The sequence below is a fragment of the Falco cherrug genome, chromosome 12 (genome assembly GCF_023634085.1).
Source record: "Falco cherrug isolate bFalChe1 chromosome 12, bFalChe1.pri, whole genome shotgun sequence".
Taxonomy (NCBI): Eukaryota; Metazoa; Chordata; class Aves; order Falconiformes; family Falconidae; genus Falco; species Falco cherrug.
Genome location: NC_073708.1, coordinates 28,629,840 through 28,643,072, shown reverse-complemented (window position 1 = coordinate 28,643,072; position 13,233 = coordinate 28,629,840). Strand labels below are relative to the sequence as shown.

General features: G+C 38.5%; 1 protein-coding gene across 1 annotated transcript in view; it reads right to left on the bottom strand.

The window, feature by feature from the left end:
- Nucleotides 1-5,179: 5,179 nt before the first annotated feature.
- SCP2 (sterol carrier protein 2) overlaps nt 5,180-13,233 on the bottom strand; it is a 21,579-nt gene continuing 13,525 nt past the window's right edge. The window contains exons 12-16 of the mRNA XM_055725304.1: nt 12,498-12,651; nt 9,453-9,546; nt 8,735-8,864; nt 7,249-7,328; nt 5,180-6,087 (exon numbers count right to left, since the gene is read on the bottom strand). Of these exons, the coding sequence (XP_055581279.1) occupies nt 5,992-6,087; nt 7,249-7,328; nt 8,735-8,864; nt 9,453-9,546; nt 12,498-12,651 (554 nt within the window). The 3' untranslated portion in view covers nt 5,180-5,991. The remainder of the gene's footprint in view (nt 6,088-7,248; nt 7,329-8,734; nt 8,865-9,452; nt 9,547-12,497; nt 12,652-13,233) is intronic.

Here is a 13,233-nt window from a genome sequence, read left to right as displayed (position 1 = left end):
CCTGAATCTTTGTACTCTGGCGTGTTCCCTGCTGATAGCTGTGAGTGGTGGTTGCAGCCTAAACGAAGAAACATTTTTTAGGTTTAAAACCTGAAGCTGAAGACTCAGTTTAAACTTTGGTATGGTCACTTCTTCAGATCATGTAGATGGCAGAGAAACAGGTCCCTGGGCAAACAACTGCTAGGGTACTTCATTGAACAACTGGCAGCTGTGACAGACAGCAAGACTAAACCTTCTGCACTGACTCCAGCAGACAAAAAGCAGTGGTGGTCAAGGATAGACTGCTAACTGAGCTCTTACTTTTCAAAGATACTCTTGCAGACCTCAGCATAAGGACACGTCCAGGGCCAAGCTGCAGTATGCAGTACACTATATTCCACTACTGTAACTGAGAAAACTGGACAATTTTGTCTAGATTACACCAAGGCTGCACTTGCTTTGTGGAATCACTGAGGATCAGGATAGCACAGGGGTAGCTCAAACCTGTGAGACCCACTCAGCTCTGGCTTTGGAACTATTGTCACTCTCCTAAAGAGATTATAGGTTAAATTTAGATGTGATATCACAAACTCAAGTAACAGACACCCCAGTCAAGCAACAACAGGGCAGAGAACAAAAGGTACAACAGAACTATTGAAACATGAGCTCCAAAACAGTGGTTCTACAGGCATCAGCTCACTTGTGATCAGCATGAAGTGAAGCATGAGGCATTCAGGAATTTAAAGTTTTTGGTGTATCTTAAAGGGTAGTAAAAGATTCTCTACTCTCATCTTTATTTATCTGATTTAAATAAGACTCTGCAGAAATACCGCCATTCCTGAAGTGTCCACTGCTATGTGCTGAAACTGTGCCTTTATTTGAAAGGAGAGAAAAAAGCCCATTAAAATTCTTTTAAATAACTTGCCGTCATTTGCTTCAAAAAATGAATAATCAAAACACAAAGAGTAAAAGAGGGTTTTGTCTCCAAAACAGGAAGGGAAGTATTTTTCAAACCTAAGAATGCACAACAGAGCCTGGCCACAAGCCTGTTGGCATCTGTGTCTTGATCTGAATGAACTTTAAGATGTCTGTTCTCCCAGAGGACATGTACTGTTTAAAAAAATAAAAATAACAATCCATGACTGCTTTTAATCTACCTGGAATATGGGATACAGACAGCATATTTTGTACTTATTTTATACTACCCATGTTCCATTTAGCCTGCTGCAACATTATTAGGATATTTCTGTTCCTGTATCACAGTATATAACTAACATTACCCAGAGAACCCACCCAGGGCCATATAAAGCCATCTGCTTTTAAGTTAGCAATGAACTCTTCTTAGAGATACAAGGTACAGAACAGCTCATGCTGTCACTCCAACAAATTACGCCGCTATTTAAGTAATAAAGGAATTTGTTCCAAACAGTTGGGGTTTTTTTCCAGCATTTGTTCTCCACATGTGGTTTGCTTCCTCAAGTGTTGATTTTTCATAGTTAAGAGACTTTTTCCTGCCTTTTATCCACCAGGCTAATTGCATTCTTATTCTTTTCTGTTTAACAAGAGCTGACATCCAGCCCAGTGCTCTGTAAAACAGGAAGTGATGTTTTTCCTGTCCCAAGGAGGTAACAGTTTAAACTGACCTCTGATGAATTGGACATATGGGAAATGGACAAATCCAGCCTTGTGATTATTTGAAATTTTTCCTATTGTGAGAGGGGAGTGAAGTCCCTTTGTCCCATCCTCCCGCATCCTGAAATGATCTATTGCTCAAAAGAATAGCTCCTTAAACAAGCTGCCACAAACCACACTCAGCTGTTCATACCCTCCTCGCTTGAGCAAACTAATCTCTCTGCTGCTTACCAAAGGAATCCCAGATTACCTTGTACTAGGAGGACTTTACACAAATAAAGCCACCTGCCAGATTCTCCATTCCCTAACACTTGCAGATACGAGCACCTGCAACAGGCACTCAAGTGTTACACACCCCCATGAAGTTATTCAAGAGGTAAAGTCAGCTCCATACATACAGCTGCAATAACTGCCTTCCACCTAGACTACCTCATCTGCCCAGAGATATGCCATCATTTATTTATCCACAGAGAGCTCTCTCACAAACATCCCAAATTCAGCATTTCGTGACAAATTCCTATTTGTTATCCTGATTAACATAGGATAGGAACAGAGATTTCTTGAAGTAGCACATTTTCTTAAGGAAAGGAGCCATGTTCTGACCCTCAGCATTTCTTCTAATGACTCTAATTGTAATAAAAACAGCAATCACTTCTGCAAACACAAATGGTGTAAAGAGTGTAAGTGTAATGTACTGCATTGTACCTATTTCTGACTAGGCAAAGCAGCAGAACTGAAACACAAAACTCGAGTTCAAAAATAAAATCTGTGCTCCAAAACCAAAGCATTCACTCAAATCCCTGCAAGCCAGATCTGCCAAGTCAGGCATCACTCTGCTCACTGGCTCCTACTCTGATGAATCTATTTGCATTTCTTACAGCAAGGAAACATGTTTTACTTTTTTCTTTATTATGAAAACTCATATCTGAAAAAGTTACATGAATTTTACAAAAGAAAGTAAAGATATACCTGCCTACCCAACAGTATCTCTGTATTAACACATTTATCATAGATGGTAAGAAAAAAAACCAAGACCCCATCCCAAACAAACAAACAAAAAACCACCAACCCACCCCCTCAAAAAAACCCACAACAAACCAACCACAAAACAATAGCTGCAAAGGGTATTCACCAGAGTCTGTGAAGAAAGAACAAGCATTTTATGTCTAAAGCTGAAATTTCCTCTTATGTGAACCGGCAGTCTCAGAACACTAAACCCTCTCCTTAGAGGATCAGGATTTTTTTTTCTTTTCACAAGGCCTTTGAAACCAAAAATGTAAACTTTGCTATGTTCAGTGACCGGCCACCTCTTTGCATCTCTAGCTACCTTTCTAGTTCTGCCCTCAGGTTAACAAAACAGAATTGCAATAACACAAACTTCCTAAGAAAGGCTAAGTTACAGAGAATTTTAGCTGGAGAAGAGATACTTAACGCTGCTTGGTCAAGACAGCATTACAGACTGAGAAAGCAAACTTTTGTAGAGATACTTCTAAAATGGTACAAACTTAGGTAATGCTTTAAGTTGTGCAGAGAAAATGTAACAGAACCTAAAGATAATGTCAAAATCTGCTCCGTATCACAACAGCTTTGCCTACTTCCTCATCATGATGAACAGGGCACATTATTTCTGTCCACTGTGGAACTTATTTATTCAAAGTTACTAGATTCTAAGACTGAAGAATCTAAATGGCATTTTTTAGAAAAGACCCCACCCACACCTCACTCCCAGAAAAAAGAAAATTATAAAAAGTATACTTCAAAAATACTCAGCAAGTTATGACACAAAGAAAGTGCTGAAAGTGAAGTAACACAAGACAGATGTCTAAATATGACATTAACTGGTAGATGGGGTAAATATACAACTTTGTCCTTTACTCCACCTTCTAAATACTGCAGAAGGAGAAATACAAAACTATATAGTTCTTTTACTTCCAAGCAGAGAAAGCAGGCTGTGCTAATCTCTCTATTACTCCCTCTAGCTACAATTGATAAGTGAACTAAACATCTACATTTAATCTGGGATTTTTCTGTTATAATATCATATCAGCAAGTGCTTGAACCTAAAAGTCTTGGGTCTGTACCAACCTAGAGATTTCTCTGAAGGCCAGGGTCTCAGACTTGGATATTCTCTCTCAGTAGTGAACAAATGCCAAAGTTATTTCTGCACTGTATTTTTGGGGGGGAAATGTTATTTTGTAGAGAGCTAACGCTGCTTTCATTTGAAAGACAACTACCTACTTCAATCCTTTGTGGAAGTCAATAATACACAAGAGGAAACCTGACTCATATGGCCAAACTGTATTTCAAGAAGTTTACAGTGGAGCAAGGCCATATTCGTCCTATTTAACACCAGACTAATGCCTTGGAAAAGAAGATAAAACAGTGGGGTGATAAAAGCTGACTCATCCAGACATTGAAGACCACGGCTGAGTACAAGAGCTGCAGACAGGTCTGAACACTGAGTGCCCAGACAGTAAAGCAGTTGAAATTCAATATAAATAGAAGGTATGCATATAGAACAGTAATTTAAAAAAAGTTTCAGCTTCACAGTGCAGAAATAAGCACCAAGTTAATATAAAAGAAATGAGCCCTCAGTTTTAAGAGATCCAAGAAAGCAATAGCTCAAAACTAGCAGGGGTCAGAAAAGCACCTGGGGAAAGAAAAATAAAAGCAAAGAAGGATCTTGTATCTTGAAAGCTTTTTAACAGGCCAATCAGAATGCAGCATACAGGAAGGATACATGGATGTCTAAAAGGTCACAAGGGTCTCTCCACGTGAGACAGTTAAATAGAACGTCCTCTTCTTTAAGCTATGAAGCCTGAAGGTGGTAGGGCAACACTATGAACAGGAGGAGTGCTTTGATGCTGTTCGCTGTTTCTTCCATTAAAAATAAACAAACAACAACAAAAAAGCAACTAAGACTTATAAAACAAAACAGCAATGTATAAGATAAAAAGGAATAAATTTAATTCCACATGACATGTAGGTAAACTACAGAAATTCTTGACCCATCCTAAAAAAGCTGTCAAGGATTCAAAAGGAACTGGACAAGCTCATGAAAGACTATCCACCAAGAACTTTAGGTACAGACATACCACTTCAAATTCGTGAGCTGGGAAAAAAAAATTAGTATCACTCTCATCTAGGAAAGTATCCTGGGTAAACAGATGTTTGGGGCATCTTCATATTTCTTCCAAAGTATCAATGGTCAGAAATTATAGTGGGCTATATTTCTGGTCTGATTCAGTACAGCCATTCTTACTTCTCAGCAAACTCTTAACCATTCACGCAAGACAAGCAGAATGATTGGCTTGAATTAGCTAATTTATTATGATTTTAGTCAAACCAGAGAAGTGAAAGTTTATGCATAAAGTTCCTCAGTTGTGGCCCACACACGAGGATATGAAGTGTATATATACTGGACTGAGATGTAGTATCTACTGACAATGACCAAGGAGGAAAAAATGGATGACTGCAGGCACCCTTCGTGAGAACCTGTACAAAATACTAAATTCAGTGCATTAACATGAAATTCATGTATACAAACCTGACGAAGGGACACACAGGAGAACAGGAAAAGTATATTTAATTTTCTATTAAATTTCCAACCAGAATACATTTTCCCAAAACAGAAGTTAAAGCTTTTACATTACTGACAAGAATTTCATAATGATCAACACCAGATTTTCTCAGGAGAAAGCAGGTGAAGTGTTGGTTATACTCCCTCTCTGCTCTCCTGGCAAATCCAATCTTTTTTCAAGGTGAAGTATTATCAGACTCTGTGAATCTCAAAGCAACGTTCTAGTTCTTCCTTACTCCTGGGTATTTTGTTTATTTTTAAATTCCAAAGTAGTAATAAGAAAAGTATTTTATAGCAAATTCCTAAAGCCTATTCTAAAAAAACGTTGTTAGAGATCCCCTTTATAAGACCACTTTAATTTAAGCAGCAGCAAATTTGTTAGAATGGAAGTCTGAAAGTATTTGTATGACCTGATACTACAGCTTTAAAAAAAGCAACTCATTTCATTGATATGTCAAACTGCTTATAACTTTCCTCACTCTCCTTCCAACTAACCTGAACAACAGGGTAAGCAGCCTCATTCAACTCTAAGTTTCTGTTTTAATCAATATGAAAAGTTTTATGAAATTGTCACAAATACCCACCACATACCATTTGTAAGAGTTAGTGCCTCAAGCTTAGCCTAAAAATCTTTCCCATAGAGAAACTGATGGAATTTATTAAGATAATTAAGGTTCCTAACCACAGATTTTAGGTGAGAGGTCCAATCAAACCCAGCCTGTGCCATATTACTGATAATGTCTAGTTTCATTCTACTTTTTTGTCAAGAATATAAGTACTGACTCTTTACTCTAATGAGCTCAAAGTTTAGCTTTGCCTGGCTGAAGCTGTAGATTCTGAAGTTTCATTGCCATGCCCATGTTCCCAGAAATCTTCAATTTGCCTTGAAAGAATGCCTAAAAAAGAAAGATTATATGAAATGCAATACAACATATTAGCCCAAATTCAACAGAAATGTATTTCCTGACATAGAAAGTAGAATAGTGAACTGAAGAAGTTATAAGCTTATTGTATTTTTGTGATATCTAAAGAGAATGAACTTCATATTGCCTGTTTCTTGGATCCATCGTAATGATGGATCTGCATACAAAGCAGGGCAGATTACCCAACATTTTGGTAGTGACAGTTCATAGAATAAAAGTTTACTATTTTAATTGAAGACAGAAAAGCAATAGTGTACAGAAGATGCCAGAACTGATTTCTTACTCGAACCCATCCCAGCCATTACTGGTTCTGTTACTGATGAATTCAGCTTTACAAGTCTAGTTTGTGAAGCAGACATGCTAAAAATTTGGGTTTTTTCCTCCGGACCTTGTAAAAAGATGAACTGCATGCCCTCAAATATCCAAACTGTAGATGTAAAATTGCAATTGCTCCTGAACTTCCTACACGTACGTTACAGTATTTCTATAATGTGTTTTACCTTCAAATTTCTCGTAGACACAGTTTAGGTTGTGAAAATTCTTACTTACCCTGCGATTAACAGACCAAAAACTTAAAAAGAACGTTACCCAGAGCATTTCAAATTTAGAAGTATGGAACAGCAACTGAAAATTAACTTAAACATCCGGTTTACTTATACACTATGGCTACTTTTGACATTCAGAGGAATAAAAAACTCAAACATAGTCATTCAGTGGATGCTTGCCACTGTTTCTATTTTTCAGCATCAAGATTACTCCTTACGCTAATGCCAGCTGTGTGTGTAAAGCCTGCCAAACAAAGGGCCAACATTCCCCCTTTTCTTAAGTTATGCTGCAAACAGTAGTTTCCCCCTCTTCTCTGCAAACCAAGCACTATTATATCCCCTTCTGGACTACCTACAGGATTGTCTGAGAGAATATGTACCTGTTCATACTCACACGTACCTCATCATACTCTTAAGAGTAGATATTGTCTGTCTTGATTAATCTTAGTTTAGCCAATTTGTTCAGAGAAAGTAATTTTTCAGATCAGCCATGGCAGTTTTGGAGGAGGGGTTTTATTTAAATGATTTCAACTTAAACACACTCACAACAAAAACGTCAGTCCTCTTATCTCATCTTAGCTATACTTACTGTCTGAGGATTCATTTTGCCAGTCATAAGCGCTAACAGATCAGCGTCAGCCATCGTAATTGTACAATCTGCCTTCTTATCTGTAAGACAGAGTCGACCATGAAGATTCAAACTGAGAGATGAAACAATAACAGAAGCTGCAACTCCATGAAGAATCTGTTGATACTACAGGTTAGCAAAATGGTACCTGAAGTACATACAGCAAGAGATCACCCAATAGCCAAGAGGCATCTGTGCCACCTTGTAGCACAAACTATCCCAACACTGAAGAAAGACGGACCTTTCTGAAAGGTGCTAAATGAATTAATTCCTTCAAGAAATAATAATCTACTTTTAATCAGAGAGAATGTTAATTGCAGCACTGGCAATCGTCTTAAGTTTTATCAAGCTTAAGTTTGCTAGTATTAGGATCGACTCAAATAAATGTGGTTCCCTCTGTGACACTCTGAAGATACTCATCACTGAAATTTCAAGCATTTCCTGCCCTCTCCTTCAACGGGAAAAACATGTGCATTCTAAAAGCACTCAATTGAATTAATTCAAACCCAGAAGTTTTTAGGATCTTCTTACTAGAAGCAAGCTGAAACATTATTTTAATGAACTCTGATAGAAACACCGATATATATACCAAAGGACTAAATACCGCACACATCTTTTCCTACACCCATCTTATTATTAAACTTAACTCTTTGATAAAATGTTGTCCATACAACAGAAAACAGTGTTTTTCTTTTTTGTAATAACTTAGATCAATGAATTACAAATCAAATCCCCTGTCATGATTTTAATTAAAAGCTTTACGATGCAGGTTCGTGGATATATGGGATCCTGCGGACAGACTGCTGCTTTGGCTTTTTATTTACATAGGATGTATAACTTCAGATACAAGGCAGACATCTTCACGGTAAGGGTACAAACCCTTTGTTTCCAATACTTTTATGGGGCTCACCACCAGCACCCAGCCTGCATGTTTTTTACGTCTGCCTTTTTTAAAGTGGAACTTGAAGTTTACACCAGCTGGTACAGTATTGAAATCAGTCAAATTTTATTGCTTAACTAGCTGCAAAGAAGAACTAACCTGACGAGATAGACCAGCTTAACACCCACCACTGCCTCCAACAACACAACTGAAGAAACAGCTACATGTCTGGCCCAAATTTTAAGAGGCGAGAACAACAAAACCCCTGAGGTTTGAAAATCATTATTTATTTATTTTTAATTCTGATTCCTGTAAAAGTCATATGACAGATTTGCCTGGAGCCTCCAAGAAAACACACAATTATCTATACAGAACTAAGAGTAGAAGACATGTAATTCCTGGTCTGAAACATTATGGATTAAGTGTCAGTAGTAAGAAAAGTTTAGAATGATGGTAGCCCTACACCACTTTTAGTCAAGGTCACTACAGCTTAAACAGAATGTGAATTTATATTCTTTGCATTAGTTGTACGCGTTTTCTGCAGTGACAAAACAAAACAGCACTGACCTGAATTAACTGCCACAGAGCCTTTACCATTTTTCACATCTACTACCCAAGTTGCTTCTTTCCCACCAGGACCATCTTTTATTTTGAAGGCAAAGACTCCACCAATTTTCTTGACAAATTGTTCTCCTTCCTGTAATGACCACGTAATGCACAAATTAATCATTTACTTCAAAATAATTTAGGAATAGTTTGAATTAAACAGAAAATAAATTAAAAACCTTTACCCTTTCTACTAACATAGAAATATCTATTTCCCTCTACAAGGCTTCACTTAAACCATTAAAAAACCCCAAATAAAAAACCCCACGAACACAAACTATGACTATTTATATTAAAATCTATCAACTAAGAAAAATGACCACTGTCCTAACAGCCTTGGCTTGATGTAATATGACAAAAAGAATTTTCTTCTTCTAATCACATTTACCAAGCAACAAACATCAAACACAAACTTAAAAGTTTCTTGTGTTGCTCAGTGAGCTCCTCACATACAATCTAAGCTTGCCTTTACTGAAATACCCTTATGCAGGTAGGAACTGTCTGGAAAAAAAAAATTAAAATCATGACACAGTACAGAAAGAAAGTGAAATTCAAAGCTGTAACATTTGTTTCAACAAGCAGTACTGAGGAAGTGATTGATGCTACTATATTCCCATTAGGTTTCACACACATTTTGTCCGAAATTAAAATCCTGTTGTAGATAAAAGTAGTCAAATACCTCTTGGAGCTTCTTTTCAATTTCTTTGAAGACCAAATGTGACTTAAATCCATCAACAGCTGCGCTGAGAGGCACAGCCGCAAGACGGCCGGTGCTGAAATGAAAAACCCGTTCATTTACATATCTTTAATCACATTTTCAGTATCTTCAAATTATCATGAATAGGCCTAACACCAGTGAGAACTGCCACACTGAAACACTTTTAGCAGTATAGAGCAGCTTATGATACCAAAGTGAAGCTTACTCTTTGATGGGCTTGGTAACCTGAATGACAATCACTTGAAGTAGCCAGATGTTTTTGCACGTACAGACAGGACACTAATTTTATTATGAAAGTAAATAATTAATCTTGTTAAGATATATCAGCAAACACTTCTGTCACACCTTGTGCGAAGAGATCTCTACATGCACCATCTCAGAGAAATACCACTGGGTTGGGTTTTTTTGGCAAAACAAATCCCCTTTTCACTCCCAATTCATGTGGGTCTCTTAACTGTCACCAGAAGTACTAAGCATTTTTCCTGATTCTCTGGAGCAGTCACCCTGCCTGGCCCAACCACAGTACAAAACCCAGTTCTTAAATTTCTGCAGAGGCACCTGGAGCCAAAGTACGTATAGAGGTGTCCAAAGAAATGGCAATTCAAACAGGAGAAAAAACAAGTTTACCATTATTACTATTGCTTTGCAGCACAGTTCAAAACTATGGTCAGGTTTGATGTTGTTAAAAGTGACAGAATCACTTAAAAAACATTGCTAGAAGTTATTTGTGTGGTACTAACTATCCTATAGATGTATGCTAGAGTAGCAATAGTAGGGACTGTCTCATCTGAAGACGACATATCAATTTTGCTAATAAAGCAACGCTGTACGAACAGGATGTACAATTTTAAGGTGTCAAAAAAACCAGCAGAACTGTTTCAAAGACTAATCCAAGATGGATCAATGTACAATGATGTACATTCTTGGCAGCTATTATTAAAGCCAAAGCCACTTATTACAGGCTAGATCTGAATCCAATAATTAAGTCTACATGTATTGCTGTAGGAAAAATGGTATGAAGTATCTTCATAAACGTGAAATACACCACCTTTCCCTTAATTACACAATACACAACATCAATTACATAAGCAGCGTCTGAACAGATTAGCCACGCTGTTTCATTCCAAAGTCTGATATAAATTAGCGTAACACCTTGTGTCAGGTATCTCCCACTCAAAAAGCCTTTGCGAGAGCTAAAGATTTTTAAGCTTCTCTAATGTAAGACAAAACTAGTATTGCTAAGATTTCTCTATTTTGAGATGTACCTAAGAAAGAAATTAAAAAATTCTCAGTATCAATGAAGGTGAAGTGAGCTGCAGTAAATTAGACTTAATTTCTCCAGAAGTGTTATCTACACATGCAAAAGTTTTTTCTTGACAGGAAGACACTACTTCTAGCAGAACCTCAAGGTTAAGGGTATAAAAATAGCAAGAGATTCCCTGTTCCATAAAATTACAGTGTTTTGAGAGACAAAGCTCAGAGCAATGGAAAACAGTATATTCCCTATAACAGTCTTTTTGCCTCTAATTTAAAAACTGTGTACCAACACCAACTGCCAAGTTTTGGGAGCATGTTTGAAGAGAATCCATGAGAAAACCCGATTTTTCTTGTATCACACATTTTCTCATATGGTCTAGCCTCATACACATTACAGAAGTGTTAACAGTTATCACTTCTGACACCATACTTCAAAAAGTTACTCCTGCAGCCCTTCAAATTTCAATTGCTTCTCTCATTACTTCTTCTACAGATTATACTGTCACCTCCCTGGAATTGTACAAGTCTAGCTACATCAGATATCAGGAATATTAGCCAGGAGAGGAACATTTCTTTCTGGAGGTCCAATACATGATAAATTTTACTGTTCACAGGTTTTTAGAGCAAATAGAAAGTACTGGCATCGAACTTTAAAACCAAAACCATAATACCCACAAAGAGTAGCTCAATCTTTCTAATCAAAGTTGAGAATGAAAACATAAAGGCAACTGTGTATTAAAGGTCTCTCCTGAAATTCTGGTATATTTATAAATTGTAAGTGTTTTCTCTCAGTTTCCATCCTTAGCATAGAACAGTAGCAGATTCTGAGACACCTTCGTAGCACTGTTCTCTCCGAAAATACGCTACAATTGCGAGCGCAAATTCTTTAGCCAGGACTGGACCAGTAACATGCCTGAATGCTAATGACTACTTGGAATACCACATGTAACAGGCAGCTGAAAGCACTTCTTCATGAAACCAAACTAGTAACAATGTTAGCAGTGAAAGCAGTAGGCATCTCTGTTCCCATGAGTGTCTTGCTTTTTTGGCAAGACCCTATTTTCAATTAGTTCCTTTTAGCATGGCCTGTTTTATTCTTGTGGTTTTTTGTTTTGTTGGCTATTTTTGTACAAACATTAGACTTTTCCTTACAGGAAACCATGCAAACTATTTTTATGGGCCAGTTCGCTCTTTTCAATAATTTACAACTCACAGTGCATACTGTTTATCAGAAATAAGGTGCCATGTAAGTTACAATCTCTGTATACACCTGCAGGGCTATAAGTACACAACAGTTGCAACTACTGAGCAAGCTTTAGTTTACAGTGAAATTTCTTCTTTACACAGAGGAAAATTATAATTCTAAAAATAGAAATTTTGAAACACAAAGATATGGGAGCACAGTCAACACAAAGTGAGCTTAGTTTACACCACCACTGAACCACAGCAAACATTTCCAATGACAGTATAACCAAGCACCATACACGGATACTGAACACACACTTTCATTCAGCAGGGCATTTTCTTGCACTGCATTTATAGAGTTAAGAGCCTGAAAGGTGACTATTTATTACTGTAAGGTCTTCCAGTACTGGCAGTACTATTCTCCTCCTCAGGAAGTCAGGTACAGGCAGAGGGCAGACCCTCAGCTGCCTCACCACTGCTTCTCCCAGGGCCTTACGCAGCGGAACAGGACCCTCCCGCCTGGCTCAAGCGCTGCGGGCAGGCACAGCGCCGCGGGGCTCTCACCTGGCGGCTCCGGGGAAGCCCATGCCGTACAGGGTCACCACCACGGCCCCGCCGATGCCCAGGTTATGCTGCAGCGCGACCTTTGCCCCGGGGACCTGTCTCCTCCCGGCCAGGCCGCGCAGCTGCCAGCAGAGTTCGGCGCACTGCGCCAGGCCTGAGAAATCGAGCACAGAGCTTAGCTGGGTGAACGAAGCAAGGCACGTACCACAGGTGTATTCCATCAGCTTCCTGCCCTAACAAGATATTAAGCGAACACATGCAACAGGATTTGAGAAAAGTTAATTCTTGACAGCTCAGATCCTAGAAATATATTTTCTCAGGAGGCCCAGAATGAAGAAGAGTCCCTTTCTGTCCCAGCTGTGATTTTCAGGTGCCATTTCCCCTGGTCTCCCCCATGCCATCTGTGGTCCACTTCCACCTCCACCGCACATGCACTTCTCCCCTCTGTCACGCACAGACCTCCATTCCTTCATCTCCCTTCCCCTAGACAACCCTGTAGGCCCCTGGGCAAGGCAGAAGAGGAACCTGCATTTTATGCGCCAAATTTTACACCTTGCCAACCAAAACGTTACAAAGAGGACGAGTAAGATGTTCTGTAATTGAAGTCATAGATGAGAGTTACCAGGTTTCACTTACATTCCTCTCAGCCTCAGGGAGAGAACGTGTACCGTAGTACAACCTGCCCTGGAACAGTTTGGAAATTTAAGACGACTTGTATGACCCCTGATTATCATAT